This window comes from Miniopterus natalensis, chromosome 14 (genome assembly GCF_054644295.1).
Source record: "Miniopterus natalensis isolate mMinNat1 chromosome 14, mMinNat1.hap1, whole genome shotgun sequence".
Taxonomy (NCBI): domain Eukaryota; kingdom Metazoa; phylum Chordata; class Mammalia; order Chiroptera; family Miniopteridae; genus Miniopterus; species Miniopterus natalensis.
In genome coordinates, this window is record NC_142094.1 from 6,837,501 (window position 1) to 6,862,470 (window position 24,970).

Sequence of the window (24,970 nt, forward strand, 5' to 3'; positions counted from 1 at the left end):
CCAAAGCTCTGCTCCACCACGTACTGTCTGTAATCTTCAGAAAGGGACTGAACTTCTCTGACATCAGTTTCCTCGTCTGCTAGACATCAGTTTCCTCGTCTGCTAAGATGTTTAGTGCAACGTCGATTTTACAGGGTTGGGGCAGAAAGAGTGTACATAAACCACCTAGCACTTAAAATGGTCTCAAGTATTACAACTTACTGCTTTCCAACCTGCCTTCTTGGACACCCAGCAAAGGTGGGGGCTGGGGTGTGAGAGGGCATGGGGAAGTGCAGGGAGGTGGGGGCAGGCTGGCAGGCGGGCTGGCACAGCCAGGGGGTATAGCAACCCACGCAGACCCAGCTGGTATGGGTTGCATGGAGCTGTCAACTTGGTGCTAGGGTCTCAGCAGCGCTCTCAGTCTCCCATGCTCCTCTCACTCCAGGTTTTATGGAAAGGACATGCCTCTCTGAGCCTGGGTGCCGAGGTGCCTGATGCAGCCTGAGAAGGACGGAGGGTGGGAAAGTGGCCCACAGGCTTGTGGGCTGTACCCCTACCCCTGGGGCTGTACAATGACCCAGAGAGTGCGGAGCCCAGCCTTTCCCCAGCCCAACTCAAACCTCAAGGGTGAGCTCACCTGGGCCTCCAGGGGTTGCTATAACCCAGCTTCCTGAGGGCTCAGCAAGTACTTGCCCTCTGCACACCAGAATGCTTCAGGTATGGGCACAAAGAAATTAGAGGAGGGTAAGAAATGCCCCTGTTGCTGAGTGGGAAGATGCCTCCCCAGTTTGGATCAGGAGCTCTAGGTGCTGCGGCCCTGCTCAAGGGCAGGCTTCAGCACGTTCCAGGACTGTGTGTCCCAGGGCTCTCTGGACTCCCTCAATAGGGCAAACCTTCCTTCACTTGTTTTGCAGAGACAGATGACGCCTGGGTGGAGGTTGAGAGGGACCCGGAGTGCTCCCAGCATTGGGCTGGAGCAGAGGGGGTCAGGAGACCACACTCTGGGCCCAGCTACCTTCCCTTCTTCTTTTTTTTTTTTTAATATATCTTTATTGATTTCAGAGAGAGGAAAGGAGAGGGAGAAACAGAGATAGAAACATCAATGATGAGAGAGTCATTGATCGAGCCCACAACCTGGGCACGTGCCCTGACCGGGAATCGAACCCCGATCGCCTGGATCCTAGGTCGATGCTCAACCGCTGAGCCACGCCGGGCCGGGCTACCTTCCCTTCTTGCACAGGGCTGGATGGAGATAGAGGGAGTGAGTGGGAGGCAAATGGCCACCCAAACTTTCACTGGAGCATGGCCTCAGAACTCTTGCTGGATACCTTAAGGCTTGGCTTTCTCCCCCAACAGCAACCCCTGACACAGAACCATAGCTCCTGGGATGCTGTGTGAGCATCCTCCACTGGTGAGAAAGTCTGGCTAAGACCCACTGACTTGGCCTTCTCCCACCACAGTGGAGGCAGGGCACCCCATGGGAACTGCCTCCTCCTCTTCCATTGAGGCCCCTGCTCCACTGGTCTTAACAGGTTGGTCAGAGAAGGGCAGGCAGCCCAGGGAGGGGAGACAATGGCTTTACTCAACCAGAAACATGGCCATGTGGCAGGGCAAGTCTGCACACCCCCAGGTCTAGGATGACAGCTGTCTGGGGCTGGTTCTGCCTCTGCACTGTCTGGGGCAGAACTGCTCAGGAGCTCTGCAGTGGGTTCTTAGCTCAGGGCCACCACCTTTCAGAGCACGAGAAAGGAAGGGAGTCCCTTAGCCTATGACTCTGCCCAGCATGATGCACAGGCCCTGGTCCCATTCAGAACAGGTGGGAGGAAGGCATGAAGCAGTGGACTGGTGAGGGGTTCATTTCCAGGAGCTCACTTCTCTAGCACCCCATTTCCACTGGGTGTGGTTACATGGTCCCTGTTGGTATCTGGAAGATGTAGGGAGAGACAAGGAACATATTCTGTAAGGTGTTCATCAGTTTTAAATGAAAAAAGAAAGAGGGGCAGGGTTCACAGGCAAATGAAATTCGGAAGCACTGGGCCAGACAAAGTAAAATGAGCTGCTTAACTCCAGGAATCCTGGAGCCTTTGGCTCCCCAAGAAGAGAGGCCAAATGCAGCATTTCCTGAGGGCAATAAACTGGGACACTTTTTCCCATCTCTTTGGTCCCATGATCCCTGGGTCACAAGTAGAAAAAGGCTGCTCCAAGCCTCTGGGCGGCTAACCCAGCGAGGTGAGGGCAAGAATTCTGTATGAAAGAGAAGTGCATTTGGGGGTGAGGGGGTCTCCTAGCTTCCCATGAGCCCTCCCTGGAGCACTCTTGCCCAGAAACCTGAGACTTCACTGCTCCCCCCAGCAACAATAGAAAGGGGGAGGTGGAGGAGGCCAGGTGGTCTAAGGCTGTGAAGTGCCCCCAAGGTCAGAAGGTTGAGGGAAAAGGGCAGTTCTAACTACCCCCATCTCCCTCCTCTCTCCTGCCTGGGTGCCCTCCAGCCCCAGACCTCCACTGGTGGCCTCTCCCCACGGGGTGTGCCTCCTCCTGTCCAGCTGGTGGCTTTCCTCCCTCTCTCCAAGGTGACACCACCAATGAGCTATATCTCTCGAGGTGTCTCAGCTGCTTTAACTATACTCACCAAGACTCAGCACCCAAGGAGCAGCTTCCTTCCCTCTAGGACCTCATGGTCTTCCCTTCACAGCCTTTGGCAGCTGTCCAGGACCATCTCTGTCAGGTTTCCTCTTTACAGAGGCTCTTGAGGATTGGAGAGCCCACCTGCTGTGGCTGCAAGCGCCAAGGCCTGGGTGGGGCTGTCCTTCTGGTTGCTAACTCTTCCCCCTTGGTTCCAGGCCCCAGGCCTCTGCTCACAGTACCGCCAAAGCAACGTCTCCAGCACCCGCTGTCCATACATACACCGAAGCCCCAGCTGCGCCTGCGCCCGCGCCCAAGCCTCGGGTTGTCACCACTGCCAGCATTCGGCCTTCTGTCTACCAGCCAGGTGAGAGGAGAGTGTGAGGGGAGACTGTCAGACTGGGTGCAGACTCCAGGGGTCAGCTCCAAGGCCACACGCCCACAAGGAGGGTGGCCAGTGAGGCCCGGCTACTGAGGTTCAGCCCTCCTTCCCCCAGTTGTGGGCCAGAATCCTATGGAGCCTGCCTCTGGCTCTGGGGACACGGGGGCCGGTGTCAGGCAAGGATGGCGCCCCCAGCTCTTAGGAAGAGGATGCCCCTGCTGGGGATTTTCAGGCTGGTGGTGAGGGAACAGGGCTTAGGGGGAGGAGCTTGTTCCTCCAGGAGTCTGTGTGGTCAAGCCAGAGGATGGGCAGCTATACCAAAGATGAAGACGCCAGGGGCTTTGGACAGCCCTACTGCGTCAGGATGTGACCCTGGGCCAGCTGCCCACCCTGCCTAGCCTGGTTTTCTCAGCTGAGGCAGGATCACTGGAGTCATGGACCGCACAGGCTGGCAGTGGCTGAGCTCACTGGCCCTCTGTTCCGTCACTCTGGTTCCCACTGTTTTCACTGCCTAGGACCCCCTTGCAGGGATCAGGGCTCGGCTCCACGATCCCGCTTTCCTAGCCAAAGTTGGGCTGCTCCCCAGATCCCCAGAGCAGTTCTCAGGCTGGCCTGTTCCTGCTCAGTGAACGTAAGGGCTCTTCAGTAGGTCTTTTCCCAGGCTGGGGGACGGTCCCGTGTGCCCTGGTCTATGGATGTGCGCACAGGAGGGTTCCTGGCACCCAGGCCCTGCGTGAGGATGTCACCATTTATCCCTTCCTTCCCACTGGACTCTGACTCTGAGTTCTAGGAGGGCAGGGCTAGGGCAGGTTGTCTCCGCCGTATCACCAGAGACTTATGTCTGGCACAGAGGAGCTACTGAGCAAAGGAAGTGAACAGGCACAGATGAGTGAGTGAACGAATGCCGGTGAGCATCACAAGGTCCCCCACTTGCGCAGGGAATGGGGCCTGGTGAGCATCACAAGGTCCCCCACTTGCGCAGGGAGTGGGGCCTGGGGAGGGACTAGGCTGCGAGCTGCACGCTCTGGCGGCCCAACTCTAGAGATACTGGGTCACGGGGGTTCCCGGAGTGATCGCCTGGGTCGGAGACGACGGCAAGCGGCGGCACGTCTTATTTAGAGCATTGTACTTTCAGCATATTTATTCTGGCGGCCACCTGGAATCCACGGGAAGCATTAACAATCTCCCACCCGCGGTAGTCCTACAAACTCTTTCCCCCTGAATTCCTGCACACATGCCGTTTTCACACGGGGAAGTTCACGTCTTGCGTGGGGAAGGACGAGGCGGGGAGCGCTAAGGGGCCGGGGGCGGTCTCTGGGTGTCCCGCCCGAAAGGGCGTCGGCCGCGGGGGCGGCGCGGGGTGCGGAGGAGCGGAGTCCGCACCCCCGACAGGGCGCGGGGGCGCTCGCCGGGCGGGGGGGCTGCGTGGGGCGCGACCGCTGCAGGCCCGGAGCCCCACCCGCGTCCACAGAACTCGCGCGCCGGCCGCAGGGCCTGGCCCACGCCGAGCCCGCGGCCGCCCTGCCTCCCGGGGCGAAACACTCCTGGGCCCGCGCGGCTCCCGCTCGGAAATGGCCGCGGTCGTGCGCACACCTCGCGTCCTGGGCACGAGAGGACGCGCGGCGCGTGCGGGGCGGGGGCGCCCTGTGCCCGCGGGCGGGGGCGCGGGGCGCGGGGGTTGAAGGCGGCGGCGGCGGGGTCTCCGACGGTGTGGGGGGGGGGGAAGGCGCCCGAGGCGACGGGGCGCAGCGGGCGGGGCAGGGCTTCGGGGCGCGGCGGCCGGAGGGCAAGGCCCTGCCCCGGCGCCCACAGGCGGGCCCGTCCCGGCCGGCAGGGGGCGCCTTCCAGGGCGAGGCGGCCGCCGGCTCCGCTCGCAGGCCCGCGGGCTCGGGGCTCGGGGCTCGGGGGCGGCCCCGCGGGCGCGGCGCCCTTTCCCCCTCCGCCGGGGTGGCCGGGCCTCCGCGCTCCCCGCCCGCAGGCGTCCGCTCGTCCCGCCGCGAGGGAGGGGGGCTGCCGGGGCGCGGGCGGGGTCCCCCCCCCCCCAGGCCGCGGCTCCCGCGGGCTCCTCGGGCCGAGGCGAGTGCGCAGCCCCGACCTCGTCGCTGGCGCCGGGGCTGGGCGGCCGCCCCCGGAGCTCCTGGGCCGGAGCCACGCGGGCCCGTGGGCGGGCGCTCGCGGGGAGCCGCCCGACCTGCCGCGTTTAATTACACACCCGGCCCGCGGGGCGGGGCCTGTAGGACTTGCCCGCGGGGCTGAGGCCGGCCTTCGGGCTGGGACGCCCGCCCCGTCCCGCGGGCGGAGCAGCAGCCGGGGCGCCGGGCGGGCGTCGAGTCCTCCCGGGCCGGGGGCGCGGGGCTGCGGGCTGCGCCGCACGGAGGCGAGGTCCCCGGCTCCGCGGGGCGAGCCCCGCGCGGGGAGGCGGCCACGCCTGCGCCCCGACTCTGGCCTGACGTCGGCTGCCGGGACCTCCGTGTTGCCGGGCTTGGGAAAGGGCGGATGGAGGCGGCGGAAGGCCCGGAGGAGGGCGGGGCGCCTCCCGGGCAGAAACCCGGCCAGGGCCCGGCGGGAGGGGCGCCTCCCGGGCAGAAACCCGGCCAGGGCCCGGCGGGCGCGGGAGAGCGCGGGCCCGGCGCGAGGGCCGTCCTGCCGCCCGGGGCGGTGAGGCCCAGGCGGCGCCCGCGCTCCGCTCGCCCGCGGCTGGGAGCGCAGCGGCTCGGAGGCGGGCGCTGAGCCCCGCAGGCCTCAGTTCCGGCCGCGCAATGGGCTGGAAACCAGGACCCGCCTCCCTGGCCGCAGCGAGCCCCTGCGACGCGGGCACAGAGGCCTGCTCCGCGCGCCCGCTCTGGTTAGCACAGAGCACCCAATAAAACTCTCTTTCTAGTGGACAAATTTTAAAGAAAGGTAAAAGGAAGCAGGTGAGATTAATTTCACATTTGATTTAACTCAGTATATTCACAATATCATTTCAATATATAACCGATATAAAATGATTAATAAGATATTTTGCATTCTTTTCTTATATTAAGTCTTCAAAATCTGGCATGTATTTCACCCAGATCACACTTCTCGCTTCAGACAAGCTCATTTCAAGCTCTTAACAGCTGCACAGGACAGCACAGGGTTAGGACTTTTGTTTTAATCCCTTTTAGCAGAGATTCCTCCACTTACAAAAATGGGGAAACAAAATCTTGCATAGGACCCCGCTATATATAACAGAGGAGCTAAGCTGCTCTGAAGTTCTGCTAGATCGTCTTCCTCCACACTCCCTCCCTGACACATTCCCCCGTCACCCTTGCCCCCAGCACTTTGAGACTCTGGGCACTTGGGAGCTATGTACAGTGACAACACCTTGAATTTGGACTTCACAAATTTACAAAGTGCATGAAGTATGCCAGGAATTCCACTCCTGGTGGGTAGACTCAGTCTCAGGTTATCTGACTTCAGGGTGTAACATCTCCCACTCCAACCCTCCACATGCCACAGTCTACCTGGGCTAGGCTCCCGCAGGTGACCACGGGACTGTGAGATGAGCTAACAATTCATGCTGATACTGAGACCCAGGAGTCACTAATCCTCACCATCCTCACTAACATGTAGAGACACACATACTACTTAATCCTCATAACAACACTGTAATGTACTAAGAATTACTATTGCCATTCTTAGACAAGGAAATTCAGGCCCAGAGATGTTAAGGAATTTGCCCAAGGACACACAGCCAGGATATAGTAGAGCTGTGCTCCTAAAGGCCTTGCTATGTGCCAGAGGACAGGACCTCCTCCAGTTGATAGTTACTCCTCAATTACATGGTACACCGAGGTTTTATGGAAATTGGACTTGTGTTCTTTTTATTATTTTATTTATCTTTATTGTTGAAAGTATTACAGGTGTTCCCCTTTTTCCCCCCATTGATCCCCTCCTCTGCAGTCCTGTCACCTTTCCAGGCCTTCACCCCACTATTGTCTGCATCCATGGGTTATGAATATATGCATATATGTTTTGTAGTTAATCTCTTCCCAACCCCCATCCCCTTCCCTCTGAGAATCATCAGTCTGATTCATGCCTCCATGTCTCTGGCTCTATTTTGTTTGTCAGTTTATTTTGTTCATTAGATTCCACATATAAGTGAGATCATGTGATACTTGTCTTTCTCTGTCTGGCTTATTTCACTTAGCAGAATACCCTCCAGGTTCCTCCATGCTGTCTCATAGGGTAAGAGATCCTTCTTTTATACAGCTGCATAGTATTCCACTGTATAAATGTACCGCAGCTTTTTGTTGTTGTTAATCCTCACCGGAGGATATTTTTTCCATTGATTTTATAGAGAGAGTGGAAGGAAGGGAAGAGACAGAGAGAAACATCAATGTGAGAGAGACACATCAGTTGGTTGCCTCCCACACTCACCCCAACCAAGGCCAGGGATCAAGCCTGCAACTGAGGTACGTGCCCTTGACCAGAATCGAACCTTTCAGTCCTCGGGCCAACACTCTAACCACTGAGCCAAACTGGCCAGGGCACCACAGCTTTTTTATCCACTCATCTACTGATGGGCACTTGGGCTGTTTCCACATCTTAGCTATTGAATAGACTTGTGTTCTTTACACAGGCAGCTTGGGGTGACAGAAGGAATGGTGTTGGAGACTCACTTTGCCATTTACACGCTCTGTGAGCCTCAGTGACCTCAACTGTAAACAGAACTAACAAGGACTATCTGTATGTGCCTAGTCAGCCCCTCAGTAAGCGAGAAGAGTCCTTGTGGATGAAGCTAGCATTGCTACAGAATGGCTCCAGGATGGCTCCGGGGCAGGGCCTTGGGAGTTACACCCATCAGCTTTCCATAGCACAGGTCTGGTCCCTCCCCACCCCCAGTGCAGGGGTTTTCCTGACACCCAGCTTCAAACAGCCAGTCATCTGGGTACAGAATTGGAGCAGCAGGCCACAAGGTGGTCCAGGGGAACCTGTGGGAGAGACCAGAGACCAGGTCAAGGCCTTTAGCCTTGAGAAAGGCCTTACTTTCTAGGCTGGAGCCTGGCTGGGGTGCCTCAGGACCCTCAGCACAGTCCACACCCTCACCCCAGGCCAGGCTCAGGAATGGGGAGGAGGCTGCCCTGACATGTTCCCAGGGTAGGAGAAGGCACCTCTTTCCATAAGAGCAAACTGAGTTGAGGTAAGGCATCTGGAACCTTCCTCACTGGAAGCAGAGGCTGGCTGGCTGGCTGGCTGGTGTTGCACCACCTGATTCTGCCCCAGCTGCTTCCATGGTGGAGACAACAGAGCACTAAGATACTGGGGCTTTGAGGGCTCAGCCTCAGAGGACTCTGGGTGAGCAGCTGCAATGCTCCTCTGTGCTGTCACCCTGAAAAGGCCTGAGCTCTCAGTGGACTGGAGGAGGGTTCCCGAGGGGCAGCAGTGCATTCTACTTGTAAACTCACTGCCTTCTTGGGTAACCTCTCCTATCCCTCAGACCCACTCTTACTTTCTGCCAAAATGACGTGGGAGAGCACAGGTGCCCCACAGGCAGCTAGACCTGGGCTGCGTCACCTTAGTATCTCTGTCCCGGGCTCCCTCTGAGTGACTCCTTCAAGACCCCCCACCCTAATCAAACCAAGATGGAATTTCCCCCCAATACAAATCAAGCCAAGATGTTTTTCTGGAAAACAATTGTAGCTAGTCCTGAAACCCTACTGCTCTGTCATCTGCTTTGTCCCAAAGACTGGACTAGGTCCAGGTTCAGCAAATGCATGCAACGGAGGCATTTCAGATGTCGAATCTCAGATCAGAGTGCACCTTCCAGCCAAGGCCAAGCTGACCCACTCCCACCCTCTTCCTGGCCCAGAGGACCCAAATAGGAACCTGGCCCAGCACCTGTGTCCCCCCCCCCCCCCCCTGCTTTCTGCAGGCCTTAGGCAGCCAGGGCCCCACAGGCCCCAGCTCTGCAGCTAAGATATTTATAGCTAAGTCCCTTTCCCAGGCCCAGCCCAGCCCAGCTCCCAGCTCCTGGGGGCTCTGCTCTCATGCTCCTTAGCCCCCTTGGCTCCTGCTGCAAATTCAAATCTGGGGCATGAAAAAGCTCATGCCTGGGTCTCTGGTAAAAATTGGAATTGTCCTGCTCTAATATTCAAGTTGCCTTTCTCTGGCCAGGGGAGAGGGTGGGAAGTTAGGGGAAATGAATTCCTGACACATTTTCTTTGGATCTTTTTTGCTTGCAGTGCCTGCAAATACCTACAGCCCATCCCCGGGGGCCAATTACAGTCCCACTCCCTACATGCCCTCCCCTGCCCCTGCCTACACCCCCTCGCCTGCCCCCACCTATACCCCCTCCCCTGCCCCTGCCAATACCCCCTCCCCTGCCCCTACCTACTCCCCCTCCCCAGCACCAGCCTATACCCCCTCGCCTGCCCCTACCTACTCCCCCTCCCCAGCACCAGCCTATACCCCCTCGCCTGCCCCTACCTACTCTCCCTCCCCAGCATCAGCCTATACCCCCTCGCCTGCCCCAAGCTATAACCCTGCATCCTCAGCGGCCTACAGCGGGGGCCCTGCTGAATCTGCCAGCCGCCCTCCTTGGGCGACAGATGACAGCTTCTCTCAGAAGTTTTCCCCTGGCAAGAGCAGCACCTCCATCAGCAAGCAGACCCTGCCTGGAGGGACCCCTGCCTACACTCCAGGTTCCCAGGTGTCCCCTCTTGCCAGGGGCACCTTCCAGAGGGCAGAGCGCTTCCCAGCCAGCAGCCGGACTCCACTCTGTGGCCACTGCAACAATGTCATTCGGTAGGACCCAGCTGTGGCCCTGTGCTGGGGTGCTGGAAGGGTGGGGTGCAGGTGGCTTGCCCACTGCCTGAACCCTGTGGTGGGGCAGGGGAATGGGAGGGCAGGTTTAGGGAGAAGGCCATGTGCGTGCGGGGCAGCCTCAGGTCCCTCTGGGTCAGCATCAGGTCTGGCCTTCTCTGGGCTTAGGCTTCCATCCTTGTGCGACTCCAGGTCCCTGAGGAGTTGGGAGGAGACCATGAAGTAAGTGGGTGAAACTCCCAGGATGGTGCCTGGTGCGGGGACCCCTGTTGGGCTAAGGCCAGGTTCTGGGAATGGCAGGCCTTGTGGTCAGCAGGCGTGTTGGGCATGCTGGAAGCAGCTGACAGCGCTGGGTTTGACCCAGCTTTCCTTTAGGGGGGCCTCTGGGCCTCCACGGCAGGCCTGTGCTGCTCTGGGCTTTTGTGGGCACCAAAGCATCTACCACTGTAATGAAACAAGTCATTTCAAGCTCAGAAGCCAGGGTGGTGGGTGGTACTTGTTTGAAAATAGTGTGTTTACAGTATTTGTGTGTGTGTTTTCGGGGTGGTGGGGGGTTGGTGCGCTTACATATATATGAAAAATACATTTTTATTTAAAAATAAAGTAACATATTCTCAGAGGAGAATTAGAAAATTCAGAAAGAAAAATGGAAATATAAAACACTTCCTCACCATTCCACTCTTCTAACTACTAATGTGGAGCTAGACTCCCCAGGTTTGTGTCCTGGGTCCACCATACTAGCCCCTATGGCCTTGAACAGCTTAGCCTCTTGTGCCTCAGTTTCTTTATCTGAAAATGGGTATCAATCCTACTTCATAGGATTGCTGTGAGAATTAACTAATAAATACAAGTTTCTTCTTGACTAGCACAGGGTAAGTGCTTAATAAATGCCAGGCATCAGCACCATCATCACTGCTCTTCTTATTGTAATTATCAGTAGTCAACAGAATGGCTACTCCGTGATGTTTACCCGCCCCAAAATAACACACACAAAGCATTCTTGGGGCCTCAAACTATCTGGTCTCAAGCTTTGGGGGCTGCCTTAGTAGGTGCTGTTCTCTGCTTCCCAGGGGCCCCTTTCTGGTAGCCATGGGCCGCTCCTGGCACCCAGAGGAGTTCAACTGTGCTTACTGCAAGTCCTCCCTGGCAGACGTGTGCTTTGTGGAGGAGCAGAACAACGTCTACTGCGAGCGCTGTTATGAGCAGTTCTTTGCCCCAATCTGTGCCAAGTGCAACACCAAAATCATGGGGGTAAGTGGGCAGCATCCTTCTCCTCAGGCCTTGTCTTTTCCCCAACCAGTCTCTTCCCATCCCTTAAGAAGGCCAAGAAGTTGCTACTAACAGAGAGAGGGCAGCTCCATTTCTGTTCTGGAAGGAAGTTGGTTTGCCACCAATGAACTAGGGAGCAAGTGAACTTGCAGGGAGAGGATTACATGCCGGGGCTACACAGCGTGAAGTGGTGCTGGAGCTTCTGCAAAGCAAGCCTTGACCTTGCCATGCACCCACACGTAGCCTTGACCCTGGACACCCCTTTGGGGAAACAGCAGTAACAAGCAGTACCTCCCTCCCAGGTTTGACAGGAATGTTAAGCATCACAGTTACATAAGCACACGCAGAACCTGGCACCCAGCACGCGCTACGTGAGTAGGGACCCCTCCTTTGGGGGCCTTTCCTTGGCGCACCCGAGGCCTCTTCCTGGGCCCTCCTGCCCTGCTCCCAGATGGGATGCTGCCCCCACCCTGGACCTGCCTGTCCTGAATTGAGCTCTTTCCCTCAGGAAGTGATGCACGCCCTGAAACAGACCTGGCACACCACTTGCTTCATCTGTGCAGCCTGCAAGAAGCCCTTTGGGAACAGCCTCTTCCACATGGAAGATGGGGAGCCCTACTGTGAGAAAGGTAGTGCTGCTGTGCTGGAGAGGCGCCCCACCACCCATTCCCTCACCCCATCTGGGAGAAGGGGCAGGCACAGGGAGCTCCCACCTCGATCCAGTCACATGGACCCATCAGGAGGCTCCAAGGGGTAGAATCATGCCAGTGTTACACCAAGGAAGCTTACTGACCGATGTCCCCTGCCCATTGGGTTGCAGCTTTCCTTTGCTGAGGTGGGAGGTTGAAGGGGTTGGGGGGCAAAGGGCCTTGTTTTTTACACATTCAGCCTCTCTGCTCCCTTCCCTGCACCAACTATGTGGATCACAAGTTGACATCTTGGAGCAGCTTGGGAAGCCCATCAGGTGGTTTTCATTTTGAGACCGCAAAGTCCAGTGTGAAAAGGCTGTGGATCTGGACTTTATGCTGGACACTCAGTCACTCAGTCAGTCAGTCAGGCACTCAGTCAGTCAGTCAGTCAGTCACTCACTCACTCACTCACTCACTCACTCAGTCAGCCAGCCACTCAGTCAGTCAGCCACTCAGTCAGTCAGTCAGTCAGTCAGTCAGTCAGTCAGTCAGTCACTCAGTCAGTCAGTCAGTCAGTCAGTCACTCAGTCACTCAGTCAGTCACACACTCAGTCAGTCAGTCAGTCACTCAGTCACTCAGTCAGTCACACACTCAGTCAGTCAGTTAGTCAGGCACTCAGTCAGTCACTCACTCACTCACTCACTCACTCACTCAGTCAATCAGCCAGCCAGCCACTCAGTCAGTCAGTCACTCAGTCAGTCAGTCAGTCAGTCACACACTCAGTCAGTCAGTCAGTCAGTCACTCAGTCACTCAGTCAGTCACACACTCAGTCAGTCAGTCAGTTAGTCACTCAGTCAATCAGTCAGTCAGTCACTCAGTTAGTCACTCAGTCACTCAGTCAGTCACTCAGTCAGTCAGTCAGTCAGTCAGTCACTCACTCAGTCAGTCAGTCACTCAGTCAGTCACTCAGTCAGTCAGTTAGTCACACACTCAGTCAGTTAGTCACTCAGTCAGTCAGTCACTCAGTCAGTCAGTCACTCAGTCAGTCAGTCAGTCAGTCACTCAGTCAGTCAGTCACTCAGTCAGTCAATCAGTCACTCAGTCAGTCAGTCAGTCAGCCAGCCAGTCAGTCACTCAGTCAGTCACTCAGTCAGTCACATACTCAGTCACTCAGTCAGTCAGTCACTCAGTCAGTCAGTCAGTCAGTCACTCAGTCAGTCAGTCAGTCAGTCACTCAGTCAGTCAGTCAGTCAGTCAGCCAGCCAGTCAGTCACTCAGTCAGTCACTCAGTCAGTCACATACTCAGTCACTCAGTCAGTCAGTCACTCAGTCAGTCAGTCAGTCACTCAGTCAGTCACTCAGTCAGTCAGTCAGTTAGTCACACACTCAGTCAGTTAGTCACTCAGTCAGTCAGTCACTCAGTCAGTCAGTCACTCAGTCAGTCACTCAGTCAGTCACTCAGTCAGTCACATACTCAGTCACTCAGTCAGTCAGTCACTCAGTCAGTCAGTCAGTCACTCAGTCAGTCACTCAGTCAGTCAGCCAGTCAGTCACTCAGTCAGTCACTCAGTCAGTCACATACTCAGTCACTCACTCAGTCAGTCACTCAGTCAGTCAGTCACTCAGTCAGTCAGTTAGTCACACACTCAGTCAGTCAGTCACTCAGTCAGTCACTCAGTCAGTCAGTCACTCAGTCAGTCACTCAGTCAGTCACTCAGTCAGTCACATACTCAGTCACTCAGTCAGTCAGTCAGTCACTCAGTCAGTCAGTCAGTCACTCAGTCAGTCAGTCAGTCAGTCACTCAGTCAGTCAGTCAGTCAGCCAGCCAGTCAGTCACTCAGTCAGTCAGTCACTCAGTCAGTCAGTCAGTCAGTCACTCAGTCAGTCAGTCAGTCAGTCACTCAGTCAGTCAGTCAGTCAGTCACTCAGTCACTCAGTCAGTCAGTCAGTCAGCCAGTCAGTCACTCAGTCAGTCACTCAGTCAGTCAGTCACTCAGTCACTCAGTCAGTCAGTCAGTCAGTCAGTCACTCAGTCAGTCAGTCAGTCACTCAGTCACTCAGTCAGTCAGTCACTCAGTCACTCAGTCAGTCAGTCAGTCAGTCAGTCAGTCACTCAGTCAGTCAGTCAGTCAGTCAGTCAGTCACTCAGTCAGTCAGTCACTCAGTCAGTCAGTCAGTCAGTCAGTCACTCAGTCACTCAGTCACTCAGTCAGTCAGTCAGTCAGTCAGTCAGTCACTCAGTCAGTCAGTCACTCAGTCAGTCAGTCAGTCACTCAGTCAGTCAGTCACTCAGTCACTCAGTCAGTCAGTCAGTCACTCAGTCAGTCACTCAGTCAGTCACATACTCAGTCACTCAGTCACTCAGTCACTCAGTCAGTCACTCACTCAGTCAGTCACTCAGTCAGTCACTCAGTCAGTCACTCATTCAGTCAGTCAGTCACTCAGTTAGTCAGTCAGTCACTCAGTCACTCAGTCAGTCACTCATTCACTCAGTCACTCAGTCAGTCACTCACTCACTCAGTCAGTCACTCAGTCAGTCACTCAGTCAGTCAGTCAGTCACTCAGTCACTCACACCTGCCTCTTTCAGTAAAGGATGTGAGGCAGGCTCCAGGAGGCAGCATACACACCAGGAAGGTTAAGACAATGAAATAGAAAATCAGTACTAAGTAGAAGAAGGAAAGCAAGCATGCTGATTTTGTAGATGAACAGAGCAGCAGTGACTGAGGAGCACATTTGAGGGGAAAGAGGAACACAAGTTAGTTCACTTTAGCAGGAGGAAAGAGAAAATGTTTCATTTCTCACGGAGAAGCAAAATGAAATGGAAACCCCCCTCCACCATAAGTTATAAAAACAATTTCCTGGGTTCTTATATTCTGGTAAATTCTCTTTCCAGCTCTGAAGTTAACTGAATGACTTAGTAACTCTGTGCCTCAGTTTCCATATCTAAAAGGGAGAAGATAACCCCTGTCTTTTCCTTTCTTATGAACATACGGCGATTATTGGTAATTAAGAAAGTGTTGTTGTTCCAATGTGAATTGCTATTTTAATCAACTAAAAGCATTAGATCTTTAATAATTTGTGATGAGCCATAGTTTATGTCTCAAGTTTTCGAAAGAATGATGGATTTCCACCATCACCGCTGCCCCTCTCCATAGTGAGCCCCTCAGGAGGACTGATGGACATGTGGGGTGCTGTCACTTTTTGACTGTTGTGAGCAGAACTGCTCTGAACACGGATGTGCTTTCAGTTCTTTTGGGTCTATGCCCAGAGGGAGACCTGCTGGGTCATATGGTAGTTCTATTTTTTACTTTTGGAAGAAACATCCTGTTTTCCATAGCAGTTGCCCCATTTTACATCCCACCAATAGTGCACAAGTTCTAATTTCTCTGCATTTTTCCCACTCTTGTTATTTTCTGATTTTTTTTGCTAGCAACCATCCTAATGAGTGTGATGTGGTATCTCATTGTGGTACTTTTTCATCATTTTTATTAACAACTTGGAAGAAGGCACAGAGTGATAGGATCCAGATACAGAAAGATTTCAGTTGGCTGAGATGATGAGCTGACATTTTCATACAGGACATCTTGCTCAGGAGGAAGACAGGTGCGAGGGTCAGCCCCCCTGCTCCCCGCCCCCCTGCTCCCTGCCCCCCCCCCGATTGGTCAGCACCTGAGCACTGCCTGGGCCTGGCAGGGCATCACAGCCACCTGGGGGAACTTTAAAGAGATAGAGAAGATAGATTGTTAAACCCCCAGAAGCAGAATTTCATGGGGTACCCCCCAGGTGATTTTTATATGCAGTTAGGTTTGGGAATCCATGCGTAGTCCCAGGGCCAGCAACTTGAAGGTCGCCAGGGAGCCTATTAGAAATGCAGATCTTCCAGCCCCACCCCAGATCTGTTGCATCAGAAACTCTGAGGGGGACGGCAATCTGTGTTTTAATAATAAACCCTCCAGGTGAGTCTAACATTTGAGAACCACTGTTCTGGCAAAGCACCAAGCCCTTTTTCAACACAGACCTTTTACAATAGCAATAAAACCCATTAAATATAGGGTATGAATTCAACTTAGGGCAGACGAGAGTTAGTTGAAGAAAATTGTAACGACCTAATTGGAGACATAAAGGAAGGAAGAAATAAATGAGGAACTAGATTATGCTTCCGGTGAGAAAGGCCATGTGCAAACTAATTCAATGTGGACTGTGTTCTCCTTTTGTAGAATAGGTGAGGAAAACATCAGCTTTTAAAAAATGTATTAGGTTCAGGTCTGTGCTACCAAATTTTAAAGCAAAGTGGCAATTCTCCAAGTCAATAGAGAATTAAGTTTAAAACAGATCAGTCAATCTATAGGAGAGACTAGACATTCTAGAAATAAAATCAAGCCATTTTAAGAGCTTAATCTGTGAAAAACCATAGGCTTCACAACAGGAGAAGGAATTACTATTTAATAATGTTTTTTGGAACCATTTATCTAGCAAATGTGTACCAGTTCCTGTGCAAGATGCTAAATATAGAGGAGGGGCCTCTGCCTTCAAACACCTCAAGTAGACCCACCACCTTATGATGTGTCAGTACATAAGTGGACAGCGAAGAGATGAATGGATGGATGAATGAATGGGAGGGGAAGCCCAGGAGAAGCCCTCTAGAAGGCCATCTCATATCTCCTGGTGAGGATGGAGATGACAACTTCCCAGAAGGAAGGTTGGCCCAAAGGACTGCAGAGGTTCAAGTAGACAAAGTGAGGAGGGTTTTCCAAGCCCCGGTCCTGGTTCACACGGAGGCATGGAGGTGGGGAGAGCCCAGGGCATCTGGAGATTGACTGGGAGCAAGAAGAGAGAAGTCAGGAGTCGGGTGTAGGGCCCTGTTTCTCATCCCATACTGATAACTTCCTGCAGAGCACAGTGAACCACAAGCCTGCTGTGGCTTCCTAAAGGGAGCAGAATAGCATTTTCTTAGCTCTGGTGCGGTGATAGATTTCTGCCTACTGAAGAAATTAAGTATTTGGTCAGAAACAAGGTTCACAGACTGCGATATATGTAAAAACATTTACATGTCAAACTATAATTAAACCCAAAAAGGGAAACCATACATCGGAAAAATATGCAAGAGATGTAACTTATCCAAGCCCTATGGCAAGTAGATCACGAGACAGCATGAAGTCCTGGAAAGAGGATCACAAATTTGGAGTCCGTCAGGCTCCTCACTACGAGCGAGGGGGAGCCTCTACCTCCGGTTTCCTTGTCTTTAAAATGGGAATCATACTTATTTGCAGAGCTGCTGTGAAGATTAAACAGGACACATAAAAAAGCACTAGTAGTGGGTTGACACATGGCACACGAATCAGTTCCCTTCCTTTCTTCCATCATTCATAGACATTCAAAATAAGAGCCAACTTTCTGAGGATTTGTGCCAAGTACTTCACGTACAGTATCTTATTTATTCTGTATAACAACTCCATGAGTTGGGTACTATAGTTATTCCCATTACATAGATGAGAAAGTTGAGGCATCGAGAAGCCAGGCAGCCTGCCTCAGTTTTGAACAATTCTTTAATAGAGCTGGGATTTGAACCCAGCTCTTTCTTTCTTTAGAACCCAAACTCATAACCCCCATGGCACTCTGCCTGTCAGCATGTGGCCCAAGACAGTGAGCAGGCTCCTGTCCACAGGAGATTTGAGCAGGAAACCACGGCCAGGGGAAGCCACCTGCGGCAGAGCTGTGGAGACAAGTACGCTGCTGGGGAAATGAAGGCTTTGTAAAGTCACCGAGCTCTTCTAGAGAACCTGGAAGGGCCTGCAGCAAGTGCAGGAGAACTGCTGTCCCTGGGACCCAGGGGACAGCTCCTGTGGTGGAGCGCACAGGACCTGGCCCATGACTCAGGCTGTGACTCTGTCGAGGCCCTTCCCCTCTTTGATCCTCAGTTTCCTCAGCCACGAAATAAAACGAAACAAAACAGAAAAACAGTGATAGTCCAATCTTCCAGGGATTTTGCAAAGGTTAATTTCATTCATTGATTTACTGATTCCTTTATTCATCCATTCACTCATTCATTCAACACACATGTGTGCCAGGCACTGTGCTGGGAGTACAAAGACCTTGACATTGAGACACTAGTAAGTAATATCATCTCTGTGAGAGTGCTTGGTAAACTCTAACGCATTATAAAATAACATTTGCTATTATTATCTCTTTGGCTGGGGGACACGTCCCAACAAAGTAGCTCAATTATTGTCTCCAGTAGTGAAAATTTGTTATTAAAACAAATGCCAATACCAGAAGAATGACCAAGCAAAGAGCAGTCCATAACTATTAAAAATGTTAACAGCTCTCGTTCTTCCAAAATAAGCATAGTTGCTGAGAAATACGGTTTTTTCTCTTTTTTTGTGATTGGTCTGTTTGGGCTATAAGAGGTGACAGAGACAGGGGAGATTATCCTGCAGAAAGTTAATGAGAGTTTGAGAAAGTGTTTACAAGTCAAACAGGCAAAGGGTGGTGACTGAGCCTGAACCTGCACAATACCAGCTCTTATCAGGAAAGGGGGGAAAATGTGACTGAGTACTTTGTCTGCAAGATGACAAGTAACCAATTGGGTTTCACCCACTCCGCTGGCCCAGTGCTCTGGGGGGCTGTCCTGGCATTGGGTCGATAGGGCCAGGACGCGCCTCCTGGCCTGCCTGGATGCTGTGCCTCACCCTGCCTTTCATTTCAGACTACATCAATCTGTTCAGCACCAAGTGTCACGGCTGCGATTTCCCTGTGGAGGCTGGTGACAAGTTTATCGAAGCTCTGGGACACACCTGGCATGACACCTGCTTCATTTGTGCAGTATGTTTTTAGCCTGGGGTTCTGACTTTCTGAGAAGGGGCAGGAGGGACCAAGTGGGCCAGATGACCAACACTATCCTTTTAAACTCTGGCATTCTAATATTCCGATTGTTTTTAAAAGCTGGCAAACACCTGATGCCTTGATATGCCACAGTTGAACAAAGTTTTATTACTAATAATTTTTATTGAGTGGTATGGCTTTATTACTCTCCATTTCATTAAGGACAGCAGAGTCCCAGGACCCGCCTTGCTAGCATCATTCTTAGTAGGTGGGAGCAGGAAATGATGCTCGGATTTGAAGAGAGGTAGATGGCTTCCTATGGTTATAAGTTGTTTTAGGTACGATGAAATGATTCAAGGGTTTCCCCTAAATTTTCACCAGGAACACAAGATTGGAGCTATTGACTAATCCTATGAAAAGCTGAGATAAAGTTTCTTTTGCTACAACCTTTAGAAAGTAGGACTGAATGTCATTTCATTTTCCTAAATGGTCTTGTTCTTGATATGTAGTTGCCAGGAGATAAGCCCTAGATTAACTACTGACCATGTGCAATTTATTTCTGCTAAACAACCAGGTCATTTTTACCATGAGAGATTGGCATTTCCCTTCCGAGGGCTTTGGGTTGGGGAGGGGACACGGCAGTGAGCCTGCTGACATTTAGATACTGCGTTAGAGTTAGGAAGCAGCCATCCCTGTAAGCCCCATGATGACAGTCTATCATCGACTACACGTAATTTGGGAAAATTAATGTGCTACTGCTACTATTCTCTCTTCTTCTTTTTCTTTTTACCAGAGCTGATCAGGGTAAATTTTGGGAATGTATGAAAGATCTGTATAGTTTAAACTTGAAGAATTTTGTAGACTTATGACATAGGATAACCAAAGTCATAAAGTTGACTGCAATACATTTCAGGTTTTACAATTTCTTTCTATACTGTCCCCCCCCCCCGCCATTGGTGGGTGCACTGAATTCACTCTGTAGTTGTCTGCTAGGTCTGCCATCACGAAGTACCATAACAAATGGCTTAGCCAGCAGAAGTGTGTCCTCTCACAGTTCTGGGGGTTAGAGGTCCAAATTCAAGGTGTCAGCAGGGCCATGCTCTCGCCCCTCGCTCCCGGTGTTTGCCTGCAGTCCTCAGTATTTCTTGGCTTCTAACTGCATAACCTCAGTCTCCGACTCCATCACCACATGACTGTTTAACCTCCGTGTGTCTGTCATCACATGGCATTCTCCTCTGTGTGTGTCTGTCTCTGTGTGCCTCTCCTCTTATAAAGACACAGGTCATATTGGATTAAGGGCCCACCTCACTCCAGTATGACCTCTTCTTTACCCACGTCTTAATGACCTCTGCAAAGACCCTGTTTCCAAATGAGATCACTGTTGGATCCCTACGCTTGGTGAGCTGGAAGTACTGGGGGTTGGGACTTCAACATATGAATTTGTGGGGGCACACAATTCAGTCCATAACACTGATTTTCCAGGTCTTTGAACAGATTCTCTAGTTGCCTTTTATAGTCCTTTAAATACATCAGGGCCTCCACTCCAAAGAGGGACAGAGCCACAGCTCAGCAAGGCACAGAACATGGCTCTCTGACCCTTACATTCAAGCCATGGCTTGTCTGATCCTAAGATGCTGCCTGCAAGTCTGATTACCCAACTTCTAGAAGAATCCAAGAGACTTGGAGAAGGTCCAGGGAAACAGTGGCACAGAAGGCCTGTTCTCCCAAGGCAGGCTGATGAGAGGTCTGTGTCGCATGGAGAGGGAATCATGGCAAAGGTGAGCATGGGTCTGCTCCCTCAAGCCTGCTGTGTTTGGCTGAGAATCATGATAGCACAAGTCCCAGAGGGAGATCAGAAGAAGCAGTAAAGCTTAGGGTTGTTGAGGCTGAGATTGCAAACAAGTTCTAGTCAAGTATGAGAGACCCATAGCACTGCCCAAAGGATCCACCCAAAGAAGCCAGGCAGGCCCATCCTTTGGAGAATCATTACGCCCTCCCCCAAATTAGCCCTGTGTGGCAGTCACTGTCCTGTTAGGATATATCCAAGTGGAACATAGTTTTAATTTTTGGAAAACAATACAATCTTAGAAAACTTTGAGGGCTTCTTTTGGTTCTCTTTTTATCACTTTATATTTTCAAGTCACTTTTTACGAGCGTATATTTTTTCCTATAACTTAAAACAACACTAGTAAGAAAGGAAGGTCAGGATTAGCTCTTCCAGCTGACAGGCTGTTTTCCCAGCAGCCATATCTCAGGAGAGCACATCCTTTTCAAATTACCAAGTTCTGGGAGCACAACTCCACTCAAGGAATTGTGAATCTTGAAAGGAAAACAAAGCTAATGTACAAGCAACTAAAGAACAGAACAAGAGAGCACCTCTAAAGTGCCAAGCACATAAAATGAAGGCTTAGAAAGGCAGTGTGGGTTAGGGTGAGGGTTCAACTCCTGTCTGCCTTCGGAGCTTGAGTTCCAGGAAAAGGGTTTGGATCCTACCTTACTGGGGGAAAGATATCTTACTGGCCCCTTTTTTCCTCCAAGTTTAGTTGGTTTCTAGCCCTTCCTCCACCTGCATGGATGGGTGTCAGGAAGGGACGCTGGCATAAGTTCTGTGAGCAGTCCTAAGGGCTGCTGCCCCTGGCCCATTTCACGGCCTTCTACTCTGTAGTCAGCACTGTCCATGGTCACCACTCCTTCCCAGCCAGGCCCTGATGCTCCTAAACCACGGAGCTGGAGAGGTGCCATGCCCCTGTGCTGAGTAGGCTGGGGGCCGCCTCCACCAGGAAGCCACCTTGCATCCTGCCTGCAGTCTCCTGGCCCAAGACACTAAGCACAACCTCTCTAAGACAGTTCCTGTCATCAGTCTCACCTTATTAGTGAGCCACATTTGAGGCTCTGGGCCCTTCCTCACTCTTTGGTCTTCAGTCCTCTCAATACCCTGTCCAGCCTGACTCATCCCAGAGTTCTCACAAGCAATCAGCACTGTCACAGCTGCCTTTCTGTCTCCCATGAAACCTATCCCCAGTTGTATTTTGAGTGCCACCTTCTTGGACTTGGCTCCAAGTTGTCATCATCAGCTTGAGGCCACCATAAGAGCCTGGTTACACTAAGCTGATTGTATCTACCTGGGATGTTTTCAGACACTTTCAGGTCGCTGTCTCCCAGAGCCCACTGGCAGGTATGTGTGACCCCAAGTATAACATCCTCAACTGGCCATCAGGGCTTTGCACATGTGACCACCATGATGCCACTTTTCTCTCCAACTCTGTTGGAGTGGACACATGCTCACTGACCCAAGATCATCTCAATAGGTTGCTCTCTCCATCTTTGTGTCTCCCCATACATGGGAACTCCTTCATCCAGTGTTAGTGTCCTGGAGGTGACCCCCAATTCTACTCCCTGTTAGGGGTCCTCATGGCCCTCTCTGAGGCTGGGGCCAATCCCAGCCAATGTGACTTCCCAGCTGACTCTGACACATTGGCATTATTGCCCACGCAGGGCCAGCCTATATATTGGTAGTCTAAAAAACTTGGTGGGCTACTTCTACACAAGTTTGTGAATCCAGAACAGTTTCAAATAAACAGCACCTCTCTGCTGTGGCCTGTGGGGAAAACGAGCTTAGAATTGGAATCTTGCAGATCTAGACATGGGTTCCCAGCTCTACTGCTTACTAGGTCTGTGACTTAAACAAGACACTTGGATGCTCCGAGCCTCAGTTTTTCCATTGTGAAAGGGGGAAAGTCGTACCTATCCCATAAAGTTTTTGTGAGGATTAAATGAGATCATGTACATAGAGTGTCTGGCATCCTGCTTGACCCACAGACCTCACCAAGAACTACTTAGCTCCCTTCTTCCAGTGATGTCTCCATCTTCAAACTGTACTCATATGTTGCCATCTTGGGAAAATATCATTTTGCCTTTTTTCATATAATATTTCCCTGCATTCACTTTTCCATATTCGATTTATCTTTTTCATGGTGGCATTCCATTGGAAAAATGTACCATAAATATTTAATCATCTCCCTATTGAGAGAAATATTAGTGGTTTTCAGTTTTTAGTTGAGCACACGTTGCTTTCTTGTCTGTGCAATAGTTTTTGCAAGATACACTTATCCAGAGCGGGGCCACTGGGGTGCAGGGCAGGCACATCTCCAGGGCGCCTCTCTGCACGGCCACAGCCCCTGCAGGAGACCGAGCATTCCCGTGTGCCGAGCGGCGCACAGTAGGCCTGATCCCCTTGGCACTGCTGACTTCTGATTACCTTTTTTCACTTTCTGGCTATAGTTATATAAGGTTAAAGGTGACAAGCTATTGAGGGTTTTTTGCTTCGTTTGATTTTTTATTTTACTAAATTAATAATTCTCTAGTGGTATTATGGAGGTTTTCTTTTTCCTTTAATTATGAGTGAGGGTAATTTTTCTCATGTGTTTGTTAGTTTACTAACAGTATTTCTTTAGATGTTAATCATCTCTGTCGATACCGACTTATGAACTTGTATGGGTTTCTTGTTAACTTTTGGATAGTTTCAGTTGGTCTTCATCATGTATATTTCTCTGTTCCATTAATTTAATTTAATTTGAGTTTTGTTCCACGTTCCTCTTTGGAAGTCTTCAGTTTTATATGGTTTAACTCATCCAGCTGGCTTCCGTTGCTAGCTTTTCCGTGGGAGAGGGGCTGCTGCCTGCTGCCCACCTGCACGTGGCCGTGACGGCGCCTTCCCGAAGGGGTGGCGGAGCCGCTCCCGCGCCCCCTGCGCCCGGCGCTCCGTCACCCTGGCCTGTCTTCCCTGCAGGTCTGCCATGTGAATCTGGAGGGGCAGCCGTTCTACTCCAAGAAGGACAAACCCCTGTGCAAGAAGCACGCACACGCCATCAACGTGTAGGGAGCCTGGCGTCTGCTGCGTACCGGCGGGAGTGCCCCTGCCTCTGGCGACAGGCTTCAAGAAGGCTGGTGTTTCTTTTCGGAGGAAAGGGGGAAGACTGGAAGCAACTGAGCTCTTTTGAAGTATAGTTTTAGTCCTTTCTTCTGTACACAGATTGTGTATTTGCATAGTTCAGACTAGAATCCAAATGAAGATCCCTAAACCAAGCTAGTAACTAATCCAAGACTGGAATTGTACTTCAGATCTTTAGGAGAGAGCTCCAAGAACTCAAAAGTGAGAAACAAAAAGTAACTTTCCCAAAGTGATACACTTCCTGAGGCCCTGAGAGCGGGGGCAGAGCGGGCAGTTGCTGAGAACTGGCAGCATTCTGTGGAGTTTAGAGCCCTCCTGGCAAACAGAATAAAGTGCCAAACAGTTCGCGCTGCTGGGTATTTTTAGAGCCAGAGCTGAGAGATTGTTAGCTCAGACCGATTGGGCTTTCCTCACCAAAAAAGGAAGTGTTGTTCCGTTACTAGTGTCATGGAGCTGTCCCTCAGCATCAGACTTCAGACCGAACAAACTTGACCCTTCTAAGGGGAGCCAGACATGCAGACGATGTCTCCTGGGAGCCGAGGGGCAACGGGTCAGCTGCAGGAAGGCTCTGGCTCACGCTGCTGAGGGCTCCCCTCTCCCAGTCGGCAACACCGATGTCCAGAAGGGCTGGCTCCTGTTTGAATTGAGACAGGAAAGTGAAATTGGGTTTTTCCAGTTTTGTTTTGCTGTGTGTGGAGATTTAAAAACGGCTCTGGGTTCTGTCTGGCCTTTGTTTTGCTTTGTGAGGTTCTTGAGCGTGAATGCCCAGTCACGTGCAAGTCTTTCACTCCCGGTCCTATGCTCTCTTATGATGTTTTCCTTGGCAGCCCTGCCCCCAGCAGGCTGGGGCCTGTGGAAGAGAGAGACAGTGCCTGAAACAGGGTAGCAAATGGGCTGAGAACATGCCCAACCCTGGGTGGGGAAGAGGAGCCTCACACTCTGTCAGCCTCAGAACGCAGGGGTGGACAGGGCCACCCCTGAATCAGCACCCTCTCCCCGTGCTCCTGCAGACGGATCAGCACCCTCTCCCCCTGCTCCTGCAGACAGATCAGCACCCTCTCCCCCTGCTCCTGCAGACGGATCAGCACCCTCTCCCCCTGCTCCTGCAGACGGATCAGCACCCTCTCCCCCTGCTCCTGCAGACAGATCAGCACCCTCTCCCCCTGCTCCCGCAGACGGATCAGCACCCTCTCCCCCTGCTCCCGCAGACGGATCAGCACCCTCTCCCCCTGCTCCTGTAGACGGATCAGCACCCTCTCCCCCTGCTCCTGTAGACGGATCAGCACCCTCTCCCCCTGCTCCTGCAGACGGATCAGCACCCTCTCCCCCTGCTCCTGCAGACGGATCAGCACCCTCTCCCCCTGCTCCTGTAGACGGATCAGCACCCTCTCCCCCTGCTCCTGCAGACGGATCAGCACCCTCTCCCCCTGCTCCTGCAGACGGATCAGCACCCTCTCCCCGTGCTCCTGCAGACGCACCTCACTGGTTATGCACCACTGTGCTGACTGCTGGAAGGAAAAGAT

General features: G+C 52.4%; 1 protein-coding gene across 6 annotated transcripts in view; it reads left to right on the plus strand.

Annotated features, from left to right (window-relative positions):
* Window positions 1-24,419, plus strand: part of LDB3 (LIM domain binding 3) — a 60,155-nt gene extending 35,736 nt beyond the window's left edge. For 4 of the 6 annotated variants that reach the window (XM_087824247.1, XM_016214748.2, XM_087824250.1 and 1 more), the window contains 7 exons: window positions 2,820-2,968; window positions 9,193-9,273; window positions 9,394-9,754; window positions 10,843-11,023; window positions 11,550-11,670; window positions 18,381-18,496; window positions 23,286-24,419. In XM_087824247.1, the coding sequence (XP_087680373.1) occupies window positions 2,820-2,968; window positions 9,193-9,273; window positions 9,394-9,754; window positions 10,843-11,023; window positions 11,550-11,670; window positions 18,381-18,496; window positions 23,286-23,375 (1,099 nt within the window). In that variant the 3' untranslated portion in view covers window positions 23,376-24,419. Of the gene's footprint in view, window positions 1-2,819; window positions 2,969-9,192; window positions 9,755-10,842; window positions 11,024-11,549; window positions 11,671-18,380; window positions 18,497-23,285 lie in introns of all 6 variants that reach the window. The other 2 variants (XM_087824248.1, XM_087824246.1) reach the window with 2 other exon arrangements.
* Window positions 24,420-24,970: the final 551 nt, after the last annotated feature.